The following is a 20,482-nucleotide window of genomic DNA, read 5'->3' as shown; positions in this document are numbered from 1 at the left end:
TCTTTCTTTCTTTCTTTCTTTCTTTCTTTCTTTCTTTTTTTTTTTTTAATCTTGACACGTTGGTCGCGTAGTGAATCTACTCTCGGTGGCTTTGCGCCATACCCCGGTGCTTTTCTTTCCTTCCTTCCCTTGATAGACACCCTTACTCCTTCCTTCAACTCGACACACAACACTCCCTTCGTTAGAGGTTGATATAGATCATGTTCAGGGCAGGTCAGGTACCTGCTAGTAAATTAGATGCTGTTTTGATTTCTCGGTTAACGTTAATTAGTAAGTGGCACCACCAGCACCACTTGTAATTAAGCATTTCGCAGCACCGATCGTCCGAGCTCGATTCTTAATATGTCCCGGAGGGGCCGCGCTCCCCCACAACAACAAGGGCACTCTAAAGAAGCAACAACCCAGCAACCACCCCCATGACTCCCATAACCAACCCCTGACCGCCCGTCCCGCTTACAACTCTCCCGGCGGCATTGTCATCCGGGTTTGCTGTCGAAGTAGGGTCGGACGTGGAGGTGGCGGAGGTGGACGTCCTTGAAGCAATGTGGGACGAAGAGGCGGTACTAGTGGCGGTCCTAGTGGTAGACCCGGCACCATCCGAAGGGGAACTCTCTTCCTCCTCCTCGCATTTAACAAAACCGTTGCGGGTGGGCGCACCCGTGTGGGTCATGGTGCCGGCGTAGACGCAGCTTCCCCGGTAGTTAGGGTTGATGACGACGCGGTCCGGGCCGGGGGCTCCTGTGACGAGGTTAGCCTCTACTTCGTCCTCTTGTTCTCCTTGTCGCCTCCGTTCATCTTTTCTCCACCCCTAATAGTTAATCGTAACAAGGTAGACGCACCGCCCGAGTAGACGGCTCCGCTAGCCAGGAGGGGAAACTCCTGGAAGGGTCCCGAGATGGAAAAGGTGAGGCCCTCGCGGTTGTTAAACCTGTGCGGATAGTTGCTGGTGCCTAGTTGCTCGCCGGCGGCATAGAGACGGCAGCCCTCGGCTACGGCGTCATCAATCTCCTGCTTGGTGTAGCTGGTACTGCCGCACGTTACACTCGACAGCGAATCAGTGCCCTGCAGCGGCTCGAGCGACCCAGTGGCTGCCGTGGCCACGGCATAGAGAGCCAGGGTCAGCGTCGGAATGGCGTTGCGCATGGTTGCGGCCGGGTACGAGGGTTGGAGACGGTGTCTGCAATGTTACCGTTCCGGGGTGCCACGACGTCCGGGGGGTGGTGTCGTGGTGGACAGTTGCGTTTGTGCGCAGGTCGGGTGATGGCATGACCGGAACTAAAACTCGGGAATCGACAATTAAAATTGATGGAGCCGAACGGGAAAAGCGCGTCACAATCTAAGTCAGGGGTCGGTTGCCTGCCAAGTCTCGGGGATCCACTACGATCGACAGGCTCCACGATTCGATTCATGCCTCTTCCAGCTGTTCCCTTCCTTGTCTTGTTGTGTTGTGTAAGCTCTACAGTAAACTTTGCTGCTTACCTTCTGTCTTTTTGGCATGTGTTAGGCAAGGGATGATGGATCGCATGCTTCGCGGCTCCCCAAATTTTCAAGTCATGTTGGAGCAGTGGAATGCAATTCTGGGCTTCGGAGAGATGCACAGTCCCGAGTGGTTTGCGGATATGGGGGAGCTAGTGTACGAACCCCCTGCCAGATTTGGTTTCAATCAACAACGGAAGGTGACAGCTACTTGGGTAGCAACCCCACTGACGTCAACTGTCCCCGAGACTGGCCGAGATCGAATGCGACCTACCCCATAGGCCAGCCCCTGCTGCCTAGCACGAATGGACGCCCACTGAACACATTACCACATGATTGCCTCGAAACGGTTCTCCAGCGCAACACAACTCAAATTACGCTCGCCGCTAGCCTGTTTACCATCCAGACTCATCCTCCGCGGCTCCGCGAATCGGCCCGCGAACGACGTTCAATTTCTCAGATCACTCGGCTCCAAGAAGATGAGCACCCCGGCTCAACTGCTCGAGCCCCTCACTAACCCCTCTGCGACCGCGGATACGGTCAGTGCGGCCGTGCAGGGGCTCAACAACCAGGCTCGCGCGTCCGCTTCGACGATTGGAGACTACCTCTGGGACGCCTTCAATGCCGTCTTCAAGGCTGCCGGCCGCACCCCGCCAGAGCACCAGGGGCATCTGATAGATCTCCTGGCTCAGTTGCGGGGAACGACTGTCACGGACGCGGAGGGCAAGGTGCTGAAGCACGAGGACGGCGAGGTATGGAGGGACTTGCCGACGTTTGGCTGGGTTGCGAGGGATTTGTGGAATTTTGGTACGGGAAACCTCCCCTCAGGTTCACTTTAGTTCATACCACTGATCCAAAACATTCAAAATAGAGCCAACGGAGCCCTCGGCGACAGCTCAGGACATCTCCAGGTGGGAGAACTGGACCACATTCCTCGCACAGCTGACTGCTCGGTCCGCGGGCGGAGGCTCCGATCCCTTTGACTTCTCCGTGTTCGCGCTCTGGGCCCTACGAGATGCGCTCGAGGAGGAGGGGGGGTCGGCCTCGAAGCCGGCAGTGCGCCTGGCCTCGTTATGGGTGCGATTTGCCGGTGAGCGGCTCCGGAAGCTGTCTGCCGACACACGCGACCTGGACGGGAACATGGGCTCCTCAGCGGGCAAATATGGACAGCGCGGGTGGAAGGGATTCAACGAGGACAGATGGAAGGCATGGGCAGATGAGCTCAAGGCAGCGCAAGCGACATTTGGGCCGGATGAGACGATTGAGGGCGCGGTGAAACTGATGGAAGAGTTGTAGGAGCAAGGGTTCACGTGTCTCGTGGTTCACGTGTCTCGTATCACCTCGAGAAGTCAGTTGTGGAGGAAGTTAGTTCAATGAAGACGATGGGATGCTGCTACTCAGGCTGCTGTTTTCTGGGCAGACGCTAACCCCGCCTGTCAGCCTAGCCTACCAAAGTGAGTACCCGGTCGTCGGTATGCAGGGTAAAAACACCTTTGCATACGTGCGTTCTTCGTACACTATGCGTCTGCGCCGTCGGGGACGCCGCAGGCCAAGCTCGCATCAATATTTCTCCGCACCGCGTGGTAAAGTCAAATATTTTCGTCCGCCCGATCGACCTGTTTCAAAGCGCGAGGCTTGCAGGTGACAATTGTGGCTGCCTTGTCAGTTAGTGTGGTCTCGACTTCGTAACGGTTCAGGGTCTGGAGATTAAGCACAGACGAAACGAGGGAGATAATTAAGGGAGCCAGGACGAAACGCTCACCCTCTCTCTTGGGTCAGGCAAAAAATGCAGACTGACAGCCCCGCGTATCCTTGGCCTCGCTTGACATCGGGCAGGGGGGAGGGGTGCTTCCACTGGTAACGTTAACTAGTGTAGTGTAGTGTGTGCTCCTGAAAGCGGGACCCGACCCGGCGCCGTGCCCTGCAAATAAACTGCAAAAGCGAACGCGGAAGCCGCCGCATCCTAGTGCTTTTTGCCTTGGCTTTCTGATTGGATGCTTGGCACCCTACCCACGGCTGGGATGGAAGGGGCAACTCGGTTCTGTGGCGGCGCGGGGCGGGAGAGGGTGGAGGGCCGTGCTGATCTCGTAAATTGCAGCACTTGTCCACGGTTTCCGTTGCTTCCTAGACTCTCTTAACCAAGCTGCATTTTTCTTTCAACCCTGCCCTCATCGCCTGCTGCCGCCCTTGCTTTGCCCGACAACCGCCAGATAATTGCTAGGGCTCTCCTCGAAGTGCATCGGATCGCTGCGCTCCCCTACCCGCCTCCGTGTTGACCTGACGAGCCAGGACCTTGCACGCGCAGCTGCTACGCAGCCCCAAAAGAGCTGTCACCTTGGGAGGGGGCGCCCCGACAATGGTGCTGTCCCCGCTACCGATCGGCGATTGCGTTCCAACTCCCGCTCTTGCTCCACGCACGCGCACACGCGCCCGTAGCCCCCGCGCCGTGAGCGGATCCGCAAACTGCGCCATCGAACGGTAGCCGTGCGCCTGCGGCTCGCCAGTGCTCCGCTGTCCGTCGACGCCAAGCTCGCGACCCCGTCTCCATCATGAACCAGACTTCGCCCACCGAGGGCGAAGCCAGGGCCCTGCTCGCTACTGCCGAGAGCGTCACCGGATTGGTGCTCGACGACCACGACCCCCGAATTTTCATTAAGGAAGAGTCGACAAGCCCGTTTCCGGACGATGGCAGGTCGCCGAGCGCTGGCGCACTCAAAACAGAATCCGCTAGCCCCCCACAAAAACTGCCCACCGCGCCGGCTCGGAAGGCCAGCGTAGCGTACCAGAGACCTGGCCGACATGCAGTGAAGGGGGGGTCTTCCCGGGCCAGTCTGGCCAAGGAACCGCCTACACCCGGGCAGCCCATCGTGCCGCGCAAAAACCAGGACTGGGAGCCCTGGAAGGGCATTTTATACGAACTCTACATCACACAAAACCGTATCCTTCGCGACATCATTACCATTATGGAGACAAAGCATAATCTCAGGGCTACCTCCAAGATGTACAAAAACCAGCTGGTAACCTCTAATTCCCATCCCGATGCCCGTCTTGGCCCCCCCCCCTTTCTCTTATCGGAACAGATTTGACTGACGCTGGCCGACCAGGCTCGATGGGGTTTTTTCAAATATGCCATCAAGGGCCGTTCGCGGGCCAAGGCAGAAGCACCAAACGACCGGGGCTCAGACGACTCCTTCGACAATGCTCTCATGTCACCAAGAGATCAGTTGTTGCTACACGCAGACAGCGGGTCCCGAAGCATACAGGCTGGGCTCACCGCCGTCCGCCGTTTCATTCACGGACATATCGACCTGGACCCTTCCAACCTCCAGGTGGAAGAAGTCGCGGGGTTCGTTGACCCCTGCTACCGGTATTTCAAAGTTGCCATGGACCTCTTCGATCTCCAAGAGAACGTCGAGGGCGGACGCGTCCTACGGCTCGCCTTTCTCCAAATCGAACGCAAGATATCCAAGCCCACCCTGAAATCCTTCTCCGACCTCTGCTTCCTCGTTCCGCACCTCCTCCTCGAATCGAACCGGCGAGACATTCTCTCGGCCTATCTACATTACGTCTCTCGCCTAGCTGTCGTGAAATTCGGCAAGCATCCGGTTTCAGAGCTCGCGGCCTCCTTTACATCGCTTCTCAACGAGCGCCCCGAGGACATGATGCGCTTCATTGTGCTTCTCTCCCAATTAAATGCCGACACGATCGCGTCCCTGCCAGGAATACTCGATCGCAACGCAGAGTGGGCGCGCAACCAGTATGTCGCATGCAAACGAACCGCGTCTGAAGTTCGGTGGCTATCGTCGCCCCTGTCGGTCGACGACGGCAGTACTAGCGTGATCGGCAGCGGTAGCAGCAGCAGCAGCAGTAGCAGCGGGCGCATTGACGAGGATGGCGAGGGGTACAGCCACCGGATGATCCGCCTCGAGGCGCAGAGCGTATACTGGGCACAAAAATTGATCATGCACGATCCCGTTAGCGACGAGATTGCGAGTCAATGGCTACAGCGGCGGTTTTCCGAGGACTACGCCTCCAAATGTGAGGCGTATCTAGCGCAGCTCAAGGAGATGGTGGCGACGGGCGGGTTTCCTGTCGTATTTGCCCGCATGATGGAGTCGCTGTGTGTCGGGTGGCTATATGACTATTACGACGCGGTGGGCGACTGGGAGAAGGCGTTTGAATGGGGCCGGCACGGGCTCCAACTAGCCTCGGACGAGCAGTATGCGATCTGGTCGATACACCTGGAGGATTTGATGAGGCGGCATGGCCGGCCGGAAGAGGCGGAGGAGCTGAGGAAGAAGAGGAGGGAACATTCCTGGTTGGAGAGAGTCAGGTTGGAGGTGGACCGGCTGATTTTATCCTAGGCTCTCTCCTAGGCTCCGGGAGGTGTATTCTCTGATTTTCTCTGTACTTGCTCTAGCGCTCGGGACATACCATTGGAGGGTCTCATGGGTCGGCGGCATCAACGGTTTGTTATTTTCTTGGGGGCATTGTAATCATACCTAGGGCACCATTTCAACTCGGAACCAGGATCGGGCTATTGGCCAAGCGAAAGGAATTGTGTATATTAGGAGCTTCATACCGTGTCCCTGCCGGATCACGGCTGAAAACCAAGTACATTTACTGCCAGCGAATCGAGGCTAGTATTATTAGAGTGCGGCGGCGCACAGTTAATAGCACGCCTGTAATACCGCCTCCCGAGTTACCCCTTAAGATTCTACCAGCTAATTAAGGTAGGTGCAGTAATTACTTCCTCGGCCGCGAAGTTAAACTAATTACTCCTGGGGTCCGAGTCTCCGCCGAGTAGCAGGTCTCGCAAGGGAGTGGCTGTTCCGTTGGCTTCTCTTTGATTATTATTGTCGCTCTCATCTCACTGTTGTTCTCAATAATGGCATTGAAGGTAAAAATTGATTTGCCAAAGTAATTACTTGGTAAGCTGCCCCTGTAATTATTGGTTTGTTGCTAGCTTTGATTAGTACAATACTCTTTCGGTCATCCCTTGATGAATTCGAGAGTCCTGTTCATCCATTGCTCGAGTAATTACCTCACTCAATAGCTGTGCCGCTATTAATCCTGCTTTGACCGAGAAAATATGAAGAAATTGTTATTGAGATCCGGCTAACAATTCCTTTGTCTGGTCAAATGCTCTTCAGTAATTATTGACAGAAGAATCCTATAGTTTCTCGCATTGTCTACGCTGTGCCTCGTCGACGCCTTTTGTCTTGGTTATGATACTCAAACCTCCACCCACCGACCGTGGCCATTCGGTAATTGATCACACTTATTTAAACATCTGGACTCTACAGACCGAAGCCAAGGTCTTGCCAAATCTCGCCGCTAACTTTCTTCATCAACTACCTACCTAATCACATGGTCCCGACTATTACCCGGAAGCACTTTGGTTGAACCACCATGAGATTCGAAGCGAGCGACTACCACAAGTTGACCACGCTGGGCGTTAATGTTGTCCAGTGGGAGACCAACAAGCAGTGGCGCAAACAGCTGATCGACTTTGTTCCCAAAGATATTGTCTACAAATACGGGGTAGTCGAACCCGAGGATTACAGCTGGCCCCTGTTTCAAGGCTTTCTCGCCAAACGCTTCCCGGGATACAGCCCCGAGACACACGTCGTCGTGTTCGCCCAGCACGGCTTGGAGGAGCCGGATAAGAAGGCTCGGGCGGTGCTGGACCAGGAGACCCTGGCTGACATTCTCTGTGAGGTTGTCGAGGGCGCCATCGCGGAGCAAGTGCCTCCCGGTTCCGATCTCTACTTTCTGATAGCAGCCCGAGAGAACCCTAAAGTGCCTGTCCCGTCGACGAGGCGCAACCCGATAACCTCGGTGCCTGCTGATGAAGAATCCGGCCAAGGCATTGCTAACGACGCAGATTTCGACTTCCCTGAACTAGCCGACTTTTCGTCGCCTCCGGAAAGCCGTCTTTGGCGGGCCGAGATTGAGATCGAGGAGTGCGATGACGACGACGAATACTCTGGCGACGAGACCACGATATTCGAGGCCTCGGTCGCCAGGCGGGTGCGGTTCGCCGACGATGAGGCTGGCCATCATGACCGCGAGTGGTCGGTCTACACTCCTCCTTCCGACCTGAACGATGACAACGTCCCAGATAACCGTGCCGTCGAAACACCAGCCCGCGCGCCCGCCTCCTCCAAAGCTAGCGGGCTCTCCCCGAGCAACGGAACGTCTCCGGGCTCCCGCAAGACCCCTGCCCTCATTTCTTCTGCCAGGGGAGGGAGAGCGCCATCCACTCGCGGAAGAGCCGCTGCGGGCGCCACCGAACGCCCAGCCGCGCGGGACGTCCGGTCCACCAGTAGCCGACCGTCAACCCGTACCCAGGCCGCCCGCGCCAGCGTTGCCGGTCGTTGCGAAGTCTCCAGAGCCCCCCTTGCCAGCAACAGCAGCAGCAGCACCACCACCACCACTACCAAGCCGAGACCGGCGTCGAGCAAGCTAATACCCCCGGCCGTCAACAGCAGCGCTCAGGGGGGAAGAAGCGCCCGGCGGGGGGGGAACGGGACGGCCGTAGTCCCTTCGCCACGCGCGGCGGCCCTGACCGCCAGCAACTCCGCCGCGCCTCCCCAGGACGACCCCGTCGAGGAGGTCGAGGCGAGCCTGGCGGAGGCCGACTACCGTACGGCCAGCACGGCGGACGACGACTACGGGGCCGTCGACGCGTGCGCGACGGTGGACGCGTACGTGGGCAGCTACAACTCGGGCGACAGCGAGCAGGCATGGGCGCGGTGCCTCGACTTCTTCAACATGGACGCGGGCGAGTGGAGGAGGCGAGAGGCGCTGGCCGCAGCGGCCGGGGGAAGAGGGGGCGAGCGCAAACGGGTGCCGATGAAGAAGCTGCCCGGCATGACGGTCGGGCTGTTCGACTACCAGCTGATGGGGGTGTACAACCTGGTGCGGTTCCTGCTGAGCGACGTGCCCGGCGGTCTGTTGTGCGACGAGCAGGGGCTGGGCAAGACGCAGGAGATGTACGGAGTCGTGGCGCTCGCGCACACCCTGAGGCGGTCCAGGGCGGAGGTGCGGGCGGCGTGGCAGAAGAGGGCGGCGGACGACAAGAACAACAGCACGAAGAAGAATGCTGCGAATGGTGCCTGGAGTCATGCGAGCAAGGGCGCTGGCGGCACCGGCGCCGTCCAGCAGCACCACCACCCCGGGGTTGTCGGCGCGCGGTCCTGCCCGTTTGACGAGCGGTACGGAATCCGGTGTTACTGCTACTTTGAGCTGACGCGCGCTCTAGCGGACAGGCTGCCCGAGGGACCTAACATCATCGTGGCGCCGTCGAGGGGCTGTGCCTCGATGGTCAGGGACGCCAAGACCAAGCTGGACACCAAGGTGTTCAAGATCCGGGGCTGCCACGAGGGCGGCGACAAGGAGGACGGGCTGTCGTCGGCAGACGTCGGCTCTCTCCGTGCCTCCATCACCGCAAGCGCGGGGCGCGACGGGTCGGCCGGCTGCTACAAGTACAAGGCCGAGCCGGGGCAGAGCAGCTACATCATCTTCGTCTCGCCCGAGTTCATCCCGCGCCTCAACAGCCAGTTTGCCGTCGAAGTCAAGGTGGCCAACTCGGTCCACAAGACCAAAAAGAACGCCCTGCTCCCCGGCGTGGTGCTCTTGGACGAGTTCCACGAGTACGCCATCGGCACGGAGGACGGCGAAGAGGGCCGCACTGTCGCGTGGCTCCGGCATCTCACCAGGCGCTGCCTCGACTCGGACCAGCCGACCCCGCTGGCCTACTTTGTCTCGGGCACGCCCCTGGGCCACACGCCAGCCGATCTCCGCCCTGCATTGTCGCTCCTGGAGAGGAAGGCTTGGCGGGACGGGGCCCATCCGCTGAACGGCGCCACCGCGGCTGCTTTTGATGATCTCGTCAGCACCTTCGACAGTCTCATGGCCCTCCAAGCCGGCGGCGAGGTCGTTGCCAGACCCGACATCGCCGACCACCGCCGCCGGCTGGACCGCATCCTCAAGTACACCATGGTCCGCCGGCTGGGCACCGACCGGTTTCAGGGCCGCAACCTCACGGACCTCGGGCCGCTCAGGGTCAACATCACGGACCACCAGCTCCCCGCTGCCCTGGCCGACGGCATGCGGGCTCTGGCTGGGCAGACTCGCGACCTCGCCGTCGCGGCCGCCGTCGAGCAGGGCATCTCCGTCTCCCGGCTGCTGCGAACCAAAAAAGGCGAGGCCCTCCTTCTCAAGCTCCGCCTGGCCTCGACCTTCCCTGCCATCGCAGCAGCAGCAGCAGCAGCAGCCACACCCGCCGCCGACTTCGCCTTCACCTCGTCCGAAACCCACCGCCAGCTGGCTGCCGCCAAGGGCGACGTCACCCGGACCCTCTACTACACCCATGTGGCCGCCTGGTCACAGGGCAGCCCTAAGCTCGAGACCATCCGGCAGACCATCACAACCATGCTGGCCGACAAGACCCCGATCCCGGGTAGCCAGTCGACGGCCAAAAAGTGCTGCATCTTCACCCCGATCGAGGTCGAGGCGGTGTTGATCCAGTGCTACCTGCTCCGGCTAGTCAAATGGGCGCGCGAAGAAAAGCCCAGCACCACCACCACCACCGCCACCAAGAAATCATCCTCCTCCTCCCCCTCCTCGCTGTTGCGTGGCCTGAAGCCCGTCCTGCTGCACGGCGGCCTGGCGCAGGCGGAGCAGCAGCGGGTGCTGGACGCGTTCCTGGCCGAGGGCGGCACGGCGGCCCCCAACGTGCTGGTGGCGCCGCTGGCGCTGGCCGGGACGGGGCTCAACCTGCAGCGGGCGCGCTACAGCACCGTCACCGGCCCCGCGTGGACCAAGCGCGAGACCCAGCAGGCCTACTACCGCGTCCACCGGGTCGGCCAGCGCATGGAAACCCGCCTGGCCCTGCTCACGGCCCGCTGGAACCCGGCCGAGCGCATCGTCCTGGCCGGGTACGAGGGAAGACCGGTAGGGGGTGAGACAGCGGAGGTGGTGGTAGAGGAGGAGGAGGAGGAGGCGATCTGGGAGGTCGGAAATCGGTTCTGTTGCCGGGGTGAGGGCGACGACGATGACCATGGTGATCGCGGGCTAGTGGAACGGCACCAGATGGCGCGAGCAGCATAGATGGGGTTGCAAGTAATTATCAAATCCGCTGACTGCCCACAAGACATCATCAACAAAACACCCTTTTAATGATTGATTGCTGTTGCTGGACAAAGGGCAACTAAGATAATACTTAATAAGGTTGAATTGAAACCTCCCAAGAGTCCAAGCAAGATGCGTGTTCCAATCCAAACAAATAATCAAGTATATTATAAACTTGTATCAAATCAGGAGTAAAAAATCATACAAATAGAGCGAAGTTACTCACCATCCAGGTTTTTATTCCGCGTTTTCTCTTTTTGGTTCTGTTGTTGATTGTTGTTATTGTCGTTGTCGTCGTGGTTTTTTTTTTTTTTTTTTTTTTTTTTTTTTTTTTTTTTTTTTTTTGATGACGCTACAATCCTCCCCCATTCTAGCAGCAACGGATGATTGATGTACCGAACCTTTGCTCATTGCAAGCCTCGAGTCATAATTACGCTGAGGTTCGGAACCTAATTAGGGTGCTGATGATGGTGTTGGAGGACAAGGTAGTGAAGCTAAGGAGCCTTCCTCCCTGCGACGTGGGTAAAATGCACCGTGGTACGGAGGTCCTTCGTGACACATTTTCGTAACCCAGACAAAGAAAGAACCATGCAGGCAGGCATCAATCATCTCGGGTGGGTCAGGTAAGTGCTCTAGGTAGGTGCAGCAGGTAAGCAGACCAGGGAGGCGTGTTCATCAAGGTTGTTGGCGTCGAACTCGCTGTATCTCTTTCCCGTTGCCAAAAAGCCAGCCTCTTCCGGACCACAAAACAGTCGAGGAATTTATTACATTGGGATTCGATGCCAAATAATCATCATCAATATATGCAGTTCTTGGCACTATTGCCTCAGCTCCTTCCTGCCTGGGCTCAGTTGCTCGTTCCTCACCTCAGGAAGCGTTCACCGCAACACAGTTCCAGAGCAGCAAGTCAAATGTGGGAAAACGATTTCACAACTCCTGCGTGAATGAAACAACCGACGGATAATGGCCCGGGCCATCATGGTTCCTGCCCGTCCATGATACTACTGGACGGAACATTTGTACCAAGTGATCCCTTACTCATGAGTGACAGAGTAAGCCTTAGGATACGATCAGGAAGACCTTGCAGACCGGAAACAAGGCAGCGTGCCTATCAGGCAAAGGCCCGTCATCATCCCAGGTTTTGACACGCAAGCCCGACGTTTTCCAGGTGTGCACTGCGACACCGTCGGACTTTGGCGGCGTGGTGCATTGCAGTCTCAGGTCCAACCAAGGTTGCCCTGTCCAATCAGCTCGCCCATTCCACGCGCCAACGCCAGGGTGCTGGTGATGTTGGGTGGGCGGGTACTTCCGAGAACCAGGCAATTCATGTCGGGCATATGAACCAATGCTCTCTGTAAAACTGGGTTAGCAGCCGGCTGTTGCTTGCAGCAAAAGCAGGAACATATATGTCAACCTTGCCGTGTGCATGGTGGTTGCTGCAAGTCTCGCTCACCTGGTCGTGGTACCTCCATAACTGCTCGGTTGAAGCTTTGGTGGAAGGGTCTCGATGCCCGCTTCTGACACGCAATCCCCACTTCGCTCCCGTGCATGCCCTAGCCAAGTCAGCTTGGCGACCCAGCCAACATCCAACGGCGTCCAATTAACTGATTCCGTTCTTTTATCCTTTTCGCAGCCCGCTCCAGTTCCACCACATGGCCTTTCGCCCGCTCCTCAACCTCCACCACCACCACTACCCACCAACCACCACAGCTCGCCGCGGCTGCCTCCATCAACAGCTGTTGGCGGTGCCCATCCTCCTGCGGCTTCGATTTGCATCATCAGCGATACCGACCATCATCTTACGCTTTCTGCGTCTTCGCTGCATCTTCCAGCTCGTTGATCCCTGAGCAACACTCGTGTTCCAACCTTTTCTTGTTCCCCTTTTCTCTCCTTTTTTCTCCTTTTCGCTTTCGCCCATGCCGCGGCCGACCACAGCAACCCTGCCTTTGATGTGATTCCTGACTCAGCTACCCCAGAAATCCCACGTTGTCGGCCCCAAGATGGTGCGACGGCCGCCTGGCCATGTCGCTCCCCAGCGGAAATACCTCCTGGCACTCGCACTGATCCTGCTCCCGTGGCTCCCCCTCGCCGATGCTCAGCAGCAGCACCAGCGCCAGCCCGTGACAGCCCACCAGCTTCGCTCGCCCTCCGAAGACGACCAACATGCCGCAGTCTCGGGCCTCACAGCGACGACCACCGTGACGGGGCGAGAGACGGCCGAGATCCCCCGCATCCAGCAGCAGCGCAAGGCTCTCAGGAGCAGGGAGGCCGACGGCAGCGAGGAACTTCGTCAGCGGATCCTCGCCCATCCTCGCGGTGATCACGATGTCTACGATGATGGCAGCAACAAGAACAACAACTACAACCACAACCACAACGACTTCAATTCTGACGATGCGCGCGCCCCCGCTTTGGCTCCGGACCTGTCCGTTCGAGCACCACCTCCATCACAGTACAGAGGCCCCAACCCCGGGGCCGGACTCTCGCAGCATGTTGCGCGGAGCCTGGAGGATTGGGAAGTGGAAGACTTTGTTCTTCTGGCGACCGTCGATGGAGACCTCTACGCCAGCGACCGTAAGACTGGGCAAGAGCGCTGGCACTTCAAGGCCGACCACCCCATGGTCGAGACCAGGCATTTCAGGACCAACCGTTCGGTCCTCGATGACGACTACGACCCCATCGACCATTACATCTGGGTCGTCGAACCCACTAGGGATGGGGAGCTGTATCTGTGGAGGCCCAACGAGAACGGCGCCGGCCTGGCCAAGATGACCTTGACGATGAAGAAGCTGGTCGAGGAACTGGCGCCCTTCAACGACAAAACCAACCGCGTGCTCTACACCGGGGACAAGAAGACCACCATGGTCACCCTAAACGCCGCGACGGGCACCATCATCAAGCAGTTTGGCTCCACGGGCAGCTACGTGAACAAGGTCGAGTCCGAGAGCTGCTTCAAGCCCAACGCACTGGCGGACGGCGAGGAGGAATGCAGCGAGGACCGCACCATCACGCTCGGCCGCACCGAGTACACTGTCAGCATTCACCGTTCCGACGGTCAGCCGATCGCGTCCCTCAAGTATTCCGAGTGGGGTCCCAACATGCAGGACAGCGACCTCGTGCAACAGAATCTCATCACCAAGGACAGCCGCTACGTCACGAGCCAGCATGACGGCAAGATCTACGGCTTCGAGTATGGCCGCTTCAGTGAGGAGCGCCCCGTCTTCACAAAGACCCTCTCATCGCCCGTCGCTCGGGTGTTTGACGTCCTCCACCGCTGGGAGCCCTCGACGGGCAAGGATCCGGAACTCATCGTCCTGCCCCAGCCCCCGCTACCGGCCAGTGACGAGGACAGCCTGCGCCTCCGTAGCGAGAAGGTGTTCATCAATCAGACCGAGGAAGGGGGCTGGTATGCTCTGTCGGGAAGCCGGTATCCCCTGATCCTCTCGGCCCCGCTCGCGCCCATCCATCGCGTCGACTGGTGGAGAATCAGGGAGGCTTGGGACCTGCTTCCCGAATCTCAAAAGTCCAAGGCGCTAGTGGGAACGCACCAGCTGCCAAACGGCTTGAGCACGGCCGATACGGTCCAGCAGCCGGCGTCGCGCCTGTTGCTAGATGCCCCTCGCGCCGAGCCCGAGGGCCTAATTGACGGCAACATCGCCAAGCCGCCGCCGCCGCCGCCGCCTCTGCCCCCGCCTCAGCCGGAACCGAGTAGGATTTTCGAGACGGCGAAGCGGGTACCGGAGTTTGTCGTTACAAGGGTTTTTGACCTCGTCAGCAACCCCGCAGCGATCGTGATCTTCGTCGTCACGGTATGGGTGCTCTACAAGGAAAGAATCGTGCATTTCGGTCGGTCATTCAAGGGCAGAGTCGATCTCCTGGCACCCGGGATCGCCGTTAGCCGCACAGAGCCTGGCCCGGAGGCTCCACCAAAGGACAAGGCCGTCGTTGTCGAGTCGGCAGAACCGAAGACAGAAGTTGCAGCTCCAGATGCCGCTCCCGTCAATACCGTCGTCCCTGTCGACACCGTTCCCGCCATTCCCGCCGTTGACGCTCCTACCGAGGCCCCGCCGGACGCGCAGCCCAAACCACAAGTGCCTTCCCGCGAGCCCTCTCCTACCGTTACCTTTGCTGAACCTCCTCCGGCGAACAATGAGGCAGCCGAAGAAGGGGCGGAAGCCGCCGCCGCCGCTGCTGAGCCGGTCAAGAAGAAAAAGGGCCACAGGGGCCGTCGTGGGGGCGTCAAGCATCGCAAGGGGGGCAACAAGGACAAGCGCGATAACTCTCAGTCTCGCGATGACGATCCGGCGCAGGAGACTGTTGACGAGGTGGTCAACAAGGCCAAGACCCTTGTTCGTGAACCTAAGCTCGAGCCGGACATTATTACTGTCTCTGGGGCCGCCGATGAGGTGTCGGGCCATATTCTCAAGATGGGAAGCCTCGAGGTCAACGAGGCTGAGCAGCTAGGCACCGGCAGTAACGGCACCATTGTCTTTGCCGGAAAGTGGGACGGCCGCGATGTCGCCGTCAAGCGCATGCTGGTCCAGTTCAACGAGATTGCCAGTCAGGAGACGCGCTTGTTGAGGGAGAGCGACGATCATCCCAATGGTGAGTGGGCTCGTCGCCAAGAGGTGGCCTGTTCTGCCAAAGCTAACAGAAACAGTGATCCGCTACTATGCTCAGCAAGAACGCGCCGCGTTCCTTTACATCGCGCTTGAGCTCTGCCAGGCTTCGCTGGCTGACATAATTCAGAAGCCGCATTGCTATAGGGAGCTGGCGCAGGCGGGCGAGCGCGATCTTCCCGGCGTCCTGTACCAGATCGCCAGCGGCCTGAGTCACCTGCACAGCCTCCGCATCGTCCACCGCGATCTCAAGCCCCAAAATATCCTCGTCAATATGGGCAAGAACGGTCAGCCGCGAATCCTCGTCTCCGACTTCGGACTCTGCAAAAAGCTGGAAGGCGGGCAGTCTTCTTTCGGTGCCACGACTGCCCACGCTGCGGGAACCACTGGTTGGCGGGCGCCGGAGCTGCTGATCGACGACGACCCTCCGGGTTCGACTACCATGACGCTCACCGATCCGGGCTCCAGCCTGCATAGCGCGTCTGGCTCTGGTGTCGTCGAGGGCCCGGGACCGCACAGCCGGCGTGTGACGCGCGCCATCGATATCTTTTCACTCGGTCTCGTCTTCTTCTACGTCCTGACACGCGGCAACCACCCGTTCGACTGCGGCGACCGCTTCATGCGCGAGGTCAACATCCGCAAGGGCAACTACAGCCTGCAGCTTCTCGACTCGCTGGGTGATTTTGCCTTCGAGGCCCGCGACCTCATTGGCAGCATGCTCAACGCCAACCCGAAGCTGCGTCCCACGGCCCTCGAAGTCATGGCCCACCCGTTCTTCTGGAACTACAAGAAACGCCTGGCCTTCCTGTGCGATGTATCAGACCACTTCGAGAAGGAGCCCCGCGACCCGCCATCCCCTGCCCTTAGCCACCTCGAGTCTTACGCGCCAGAGGTCGTGCAAGGCGATTTTCTCAAGCACCTACCTAGAGAGTTTGTCGAAAGCCTTGGCAAGCAGCGCAAGTACACGGGCACGCGGCTGCTGGACCTGCTGCGGGCTCTGCGGAACAAGCGCAATCACTACGAGGACATGCCCGACTCCCTCAAGAAGACGGTGGGCCCGCTACCCGACGGCTACCTCGCCTTCTGGGCGTGCCGCTTCCCGAACCTGCTGATCGTCTGCTGGAATGTCGTCTATAACCTGCACTGGGAGAACACGGATCGGTTTAGGGATTATTATGTGCCGGCGCCGCCCTCTTCGAGTATGTAGTCGAGGAGGCGGAAAGAGGGTGTAAAGGTCGAGTGCAGATATCGTGGGGAGAGAGGGTTCTCAGTTTCGGATCAAGTATATGTTGTTCGTGCAGTTCATTACTGTTCTTGTAGTTTTAGTACTGCTTCTCGTGAAGCGGTCAACAGCGAATGACCTGTTTCTTCCCGTCTGCAATCTCACCCAAGCCAGTCTTGTTTGTGCTGAACAGCATCCGTCAATGGTCCGGACGTACCCTGCTGGATATTCCCTCGATACCTGTTTGCTCCCAATGAGGACCGTGTGTCTTTTTGAGATCGCAGTTTGCGGGGAAATGTCGTTAGTAGCTACGTCGCCAGAAAGTCTCACTGGGCGGAAATGCACATACGTGTTGCGTATACCCAAGATATGGTTGGTGTAAGTTGACGGGAGATACGGCGGGCGATTGTCTCTGTGCCCCAGACGACATCGAAAAGCGAAAAAAGCTTACAGGGGGGGCCGCCCAAGGGGGACAGTCCCCGAGTTACGTCTGGAACCTGCAAATGGCTCCTTCGCCGTGTCGATATGGGCCCCCCCTTTCCTGTCTCGGGATGTGTGCAAACGATAAGGGGACCGTCTATGTGCTTCAAAATCCAAAAAGGGAAAGACTCGGGGAAATGTTCGTCAACTTTCGAGCTCGTATCCAACCCCACCCCAAAGTGATATTTCACTCCTTTTTTGGACATTTTGTGGTTGTTGAGCCCCATTAATGGATGCTAAATAGAATACTTTTTCTCTACATCTCTCATGGTGTCCACCAGGGAACATCCTAACCGCACTTGAGAGACGATCCATTCGCCAACGGGTATGGTATCCGCTCAAGGGGCACTGCCACGGGTCTAGAGAGGTTTGGGGAACAGGTGGTCGCCGGAGAGCGACGCTATCATCTCTCAGTGTATCCCGTCTCTCTCTAGGTGGATCCGGATTGTCGAGTCCTTAATTAACCACTCCTCATACTGTATCCCTGGGCCCTGCGTTGTAAGTTCCAAAGTTATTTTCAGGGGTGAGGACTTCGCGATGCTTGATCAACCAAGCCCTCCCGGCTGGTCGAGCTACCCCCACTGCACCAACACCTGCTTCTTCTTCTTCTTCCCACCTCCTGCTCCCCCTTGCTGTTGCTGCCCATCCCCTCCACCATCTGCACCAACCCCAGTCTGAGGAGTACCAGGGGTGTTGCTTCCGGAGCCACCGGCGCCCCAGCTGAATCCCGTCTCCCTAGCGGTGCCAAAGTCACGCCTGACCGCGCCCCGCCCATACCCGAAGATGGTCGTCTGTGGCTTGGGCGCGGCCGGCAGCGCAGGGAATGCCTCTTCGCTATTGCCGGGAACCGAAGTGGTTTTCCCTGCCTGCTGTGATCGTTGCGGTGGTGGCAATGCGCCACTACCCGCACCCCTGGAGATTGCGGGGGTCGACCCCCCGATCCACGTCGGCTGGGTCACACTGGGGCGGCTGGCACCCGGGAGGGCGGGGAAGGCAGCGGCGGATGGGACCGATGCCGAGGGCGATCCTCCGGCGGCGCTCGCGAAGGGAGTGGAGAGGGAGACGGAGGGCGCGGGGGTGGATGAGGACGGGGCACCCGACGCGAGCGACATGACGGATCCGACACTCCCGCGGCGGGTGCTGTTTTTGAGCTTGAGTACGCGAGTGGAATGGCGCAGCTGCGCGGCCGCGTTGGCTGCGGCGTTAGCGGTGCTGCTGCTGCTGCTGGCGGCGGCGGCGGCGGCCCAGCCTGTGGTGGAGGTTGTGGCGCCGCGCATGCCCTCGAGGGAGGGCAGGGACGGGTAGTCCTCATTGATGGCGCGCCAGTTGTTCCAGGCCTTGCGGAGGGCCTCGCCCTTCTTCTTGTCTTCGAAAAGATCGGCGACTTCGCGGACGACGGTGCCGAGCGCGTTGGAAGAGGTTTCTGAAAAGAGGGCGAAAAAGGCGTCGATGAGTTGTTCGGGCGTCATGGAGCCCTTATTGTAGGTAGAGACGTGGGATCGGAAGGTGGCCATCTTGGTGGCGTCGTTGCCGAGGAGATTGGAGGCACGCTCAATGACGGCACCGTGGCGGGTGAGGCTGGCGCGTTGCTCGGGTGTCAGGTTGGAGAGGTCGGTGATGCTGAGATTCTCCATGGCGTCGAGGAGGGGTCGGCCGGATGAAGCGGGCGGCCGCGGCTGCGGAGCGGCGTTGCTGGGCGTCGGCCGAGAAGGCCCTGGTGGTGCCGGTCGGGTCGCCCCTGTTTGCAGCGCCATCTGCCGTTGGAAGGCCAGCTCGTCCCGCCGCAGCGGCTGGGCCGAGCTGACCGGCAAGGGTTCTGCGTTGGGATCTGGGCCGCGCCGCCGCCGCTCCCTCACGTTGCCTCCCGCCCTCCGTTCCTGCTCGTACCTCTGACGCAGGTCAAAGTTGGACAGATCGACCACCCTAGACTCTCTCCCCCTTGCGTACACGTCACCGTGTTCCTCCAGTTGGTGGGCCTTGAGGTCGAGCGCAGTCTCGAAGACGACGAACTTCTTCTCGAGGCAGTTGCGGTCAAGGCAAAGAAAGTGTGCCTCTTTAAAGTGCTTCTCAAGCTCGTTGTAGTCGAGGTAGTACTGCGGTTGGGAGGAATGCCGGTCGCAGATGAAGCAGCGCTCGTGCTTGTTCCTGCAGTGCTCGTACAGCTTGTCGCTGTCGTAGAATCGCTCCCCGCAGAAGCCACAGAGAGGATGGCCCCGGAAGCCGGTCTGGTCGGCGGCCCCGGGCTTGTCGTCACCCCGTCGCATGTGCTCGGTCAGCTGCTTGTCGGTAAAGATGTCGTGCTCGTGCGTGAACACCTTCTTGTTCCGGGTGCACAGGTCGCACATCTTCTTGCGATGCTCGTTCCTGACATGGCGGTGCAGGTCCTGCCAGCCGAGGCCGGCAAAGTCGCACTCGGCATCCGGGCAGTTGTAGCGGAGCAGAAGAACGGTGTCGCCGACAATGTCCTCTCCGGCATAACGGATGCCAATGTTTTCGTCGGTACTGGTGATGTCGGCGTCTGTGTACTCCTCGAACCGCTTCTTGCCGTCGTCGGTGAAGATGACGAACGGGGCCGTTGTCTGGCAAGGTCAGTCAGTCAGTCCATGTCCCCTCCTTGCCCTGCTGCTGGCATGACGGAACACGTACCCTGCAATGGGGACAATCCTTGTTCTTGTACAGCGCCCTCAGCCGCAGGGAACAGATGTGGCAGGTGACGTGGTTACAAGGCGCGACCGAGTGGTGGCTGATAGGGTTAGCGCAGATGAAGCAGACCTCGACGTCGCCGTCTGTCCCTTCGTCTCGGGTATCGTTCTTGATCTTGAAGTTCGGCTGCTTTCCGGCGGGCGGTGCCTTTGGCTCGTCGCTCGCGGGCTCGCCGGCAGCCTCGGCCGGAGGGTTGTGTGTGCCGCCGTGATGCGACCCTCCCCTGCCCCTTCCCCTGGGGCGGCCTCCTCTTCCACGTCCACGTCCTTTGCCTCTGTGACCGCCGCCTCGGGGTCCCGACGGCGCATTATCCGGTGCGCCTCCGCCGTTGTTTGCTTGCGCGGCTGCTCCAGTCGAAGCCATGCCGATGACGCTGTCGTTTGCGAAGAGCAAGAGCTATGTGGAAGCCGCGGGCGTGTGCCGTCACCTCTCTTCAGCAATGGCTCGCTGTGCCTCCCGAGTTGAAACTGCTCAAAAGACGGGGCGCTGCAAGATGCTCGTCGTTTGAGAGTGCGTCGGCACTGGGCAACCTGCGACCCGTGGGCGAGGGCGAAAGGGTGGAAGTTGTCTGCAGCTCAATGGCGCCGGGATGGTGGGGTCGAACTCTCGGAGCTTGGGTTTGAAATCAGCAAATCTGGCAGGGGCAAATGCTGTTTTTTAACACTACGGATTACAGTGCCGCAGTGATTGGCACACAGCCCGGAGAGTGGGTCCCAGCGGATCTAGCCGGTGTTTTCCTTAAAGGTTCGCCGTGTGTGTCATCAGGGGCGGGGCGCTGAGTCTTAACACCGATCTCGTTCACAGGCAGCAGCAGGAAGTGGAAGTCCCCAAGAAAGGAGTCGAT

At 59.2% G+C, this 20,482-nt stretch overlaps 6 protein-coding genes across 6 annotated transcripts; 4 read left to right on the top strand and 2 right to left on the bottom strand.

Annotated features, from left to right (window-relative positions):
* Nucleotides 1-385: 385 nt before the first annotated feature.
* P884DRAFT_300416 (Ribonuclease/ribotoxin) lies at nt 386-1,143 on the bottom strand (the record flags this gene model as incomplete). The annotated part of the gene is made up of 2 exons (XM_069444761.1): nt 386-738; nt 840-1,143. The coding sequence occupies 2 exons, from the start codon at nt 1,141-1,143 to the stop codon at nt 386-388; spliced, it is 657 nt and encodes a 218-aa protein (XP_069296712.1).
* An 812-nt stretch (nt 1,144-1,955) lies between these two features.
* P884DRAFT_278244 (uncharacterized protein) lies at nt 1,956-2,772 on the top strand (the record flags this gene model as incomplete). Its single annotated transcript, XM_069443165.1, has 2 exons — nt 1,956-2,283; nt 2,348-2,772. The coding sequence occupies 2 exons, from the start codon at nt 1,956-1,958 to the stop codon at nt 2,770-2,772; spliced, it is 753 nt and encodes a 250-aa protein (XP_069296711.1).
* Nucleotides 2,773-3,635: 863 nt separating this feature from the next.
* P884DRAFT_260548 (uncharacterized protein) lies at nt 3,636-6,117 on the top strand. The gene is made up of 2 exons (XM_069441465.1): nt 3,636-4,493; nt 4,581-6,117. Exons 1-2 carry the CDS (start codon nt 4,026-4,028, stop codon nt 5,838-5,840), a joined length of 1,728 nt encoding a protein of 575 aa, XP_069296710.1. The 5' UTR covers nt 3,636-4,025; the 3' UTR covers nt 5,841-6,117.
* A 1,998-nt stretch (nt 6,118-8,115) lies between these two features.
* Nucleotides 8,116-10,593, top strand: P884DRAFT_308946 (uncharacterized protein; the record flags this gene model as incomplete). The annotated part of the gene is made up of 2 exons (XM_069445158.1): nt 8,116-10,029; nt 10,084-10,593. Coding segments are annotated over 2 exons (2,424 nt in total), but the record flags the coding sequence as incomplete, so codon positions are not given.
* Nucleotides 10,594-12,614: 2,021 nt separating this feature from the next.
* Nucleotides 12,615-16,440, top strand: P884DRAFT_202392 (uncharacterized protein; the record flags this gene model as incomplete). The annotated part of the gene is made up of 2 exons (XM_069438424.1): nt 12,615-15,219; nt 15,275-16,440. 2 exons carry the CDS (start codon nt 12,615-12,617, stop codon nt 16,438-16,440), a joined length of 3,771 nt encoding a protein of 1,256 aa, XP_069296708.1.
* Nucleotides 16,441-17,507: 1,067 nt separating this feature from the next.
* On the bottom strand, nt 17,508-20,001 carry P884DRAFT_278240 (uncharacterized protein; the record flags this gene model as incomplete). The annotated part of the gene is made up of 2 exons (XM_069443164.1): nt 17,508-19,514; nt 19,582-20,001. The coding sequence occupies 2 exons, from the start codon at nt 19,999-20,001 to the stop codon at nt 17,508-17,510; spliced, it is 2,427 nt and encodes an 808-aa protein (XP_069296707.1).
* Between the last annotated feature and the right edge of the window lie 481 nt (nt 20,002-20,482).

Source organism: Thermothelomyces heterothallicus (assembly GCF_042370625.1).
Source record: "Thermothelomyces heterothallicus CBS 202.75 unplaced genomic scaffold P884_scaffold_14, whole genome shotgun sequence".
Classification (NCBI taxonomy): Eukaryota; Fungi; Ascomycota; class Sordariomycetes; order Sordariales; family Chaetomiaceae; genus Thermothelomyces; species Thermothelomyces heterothallicus.
The sequence above is the reverse complement of the archived record's forward strand: the minus strand, read 5'-3'. Positions and strand labels throughout refer to the sequence as shown.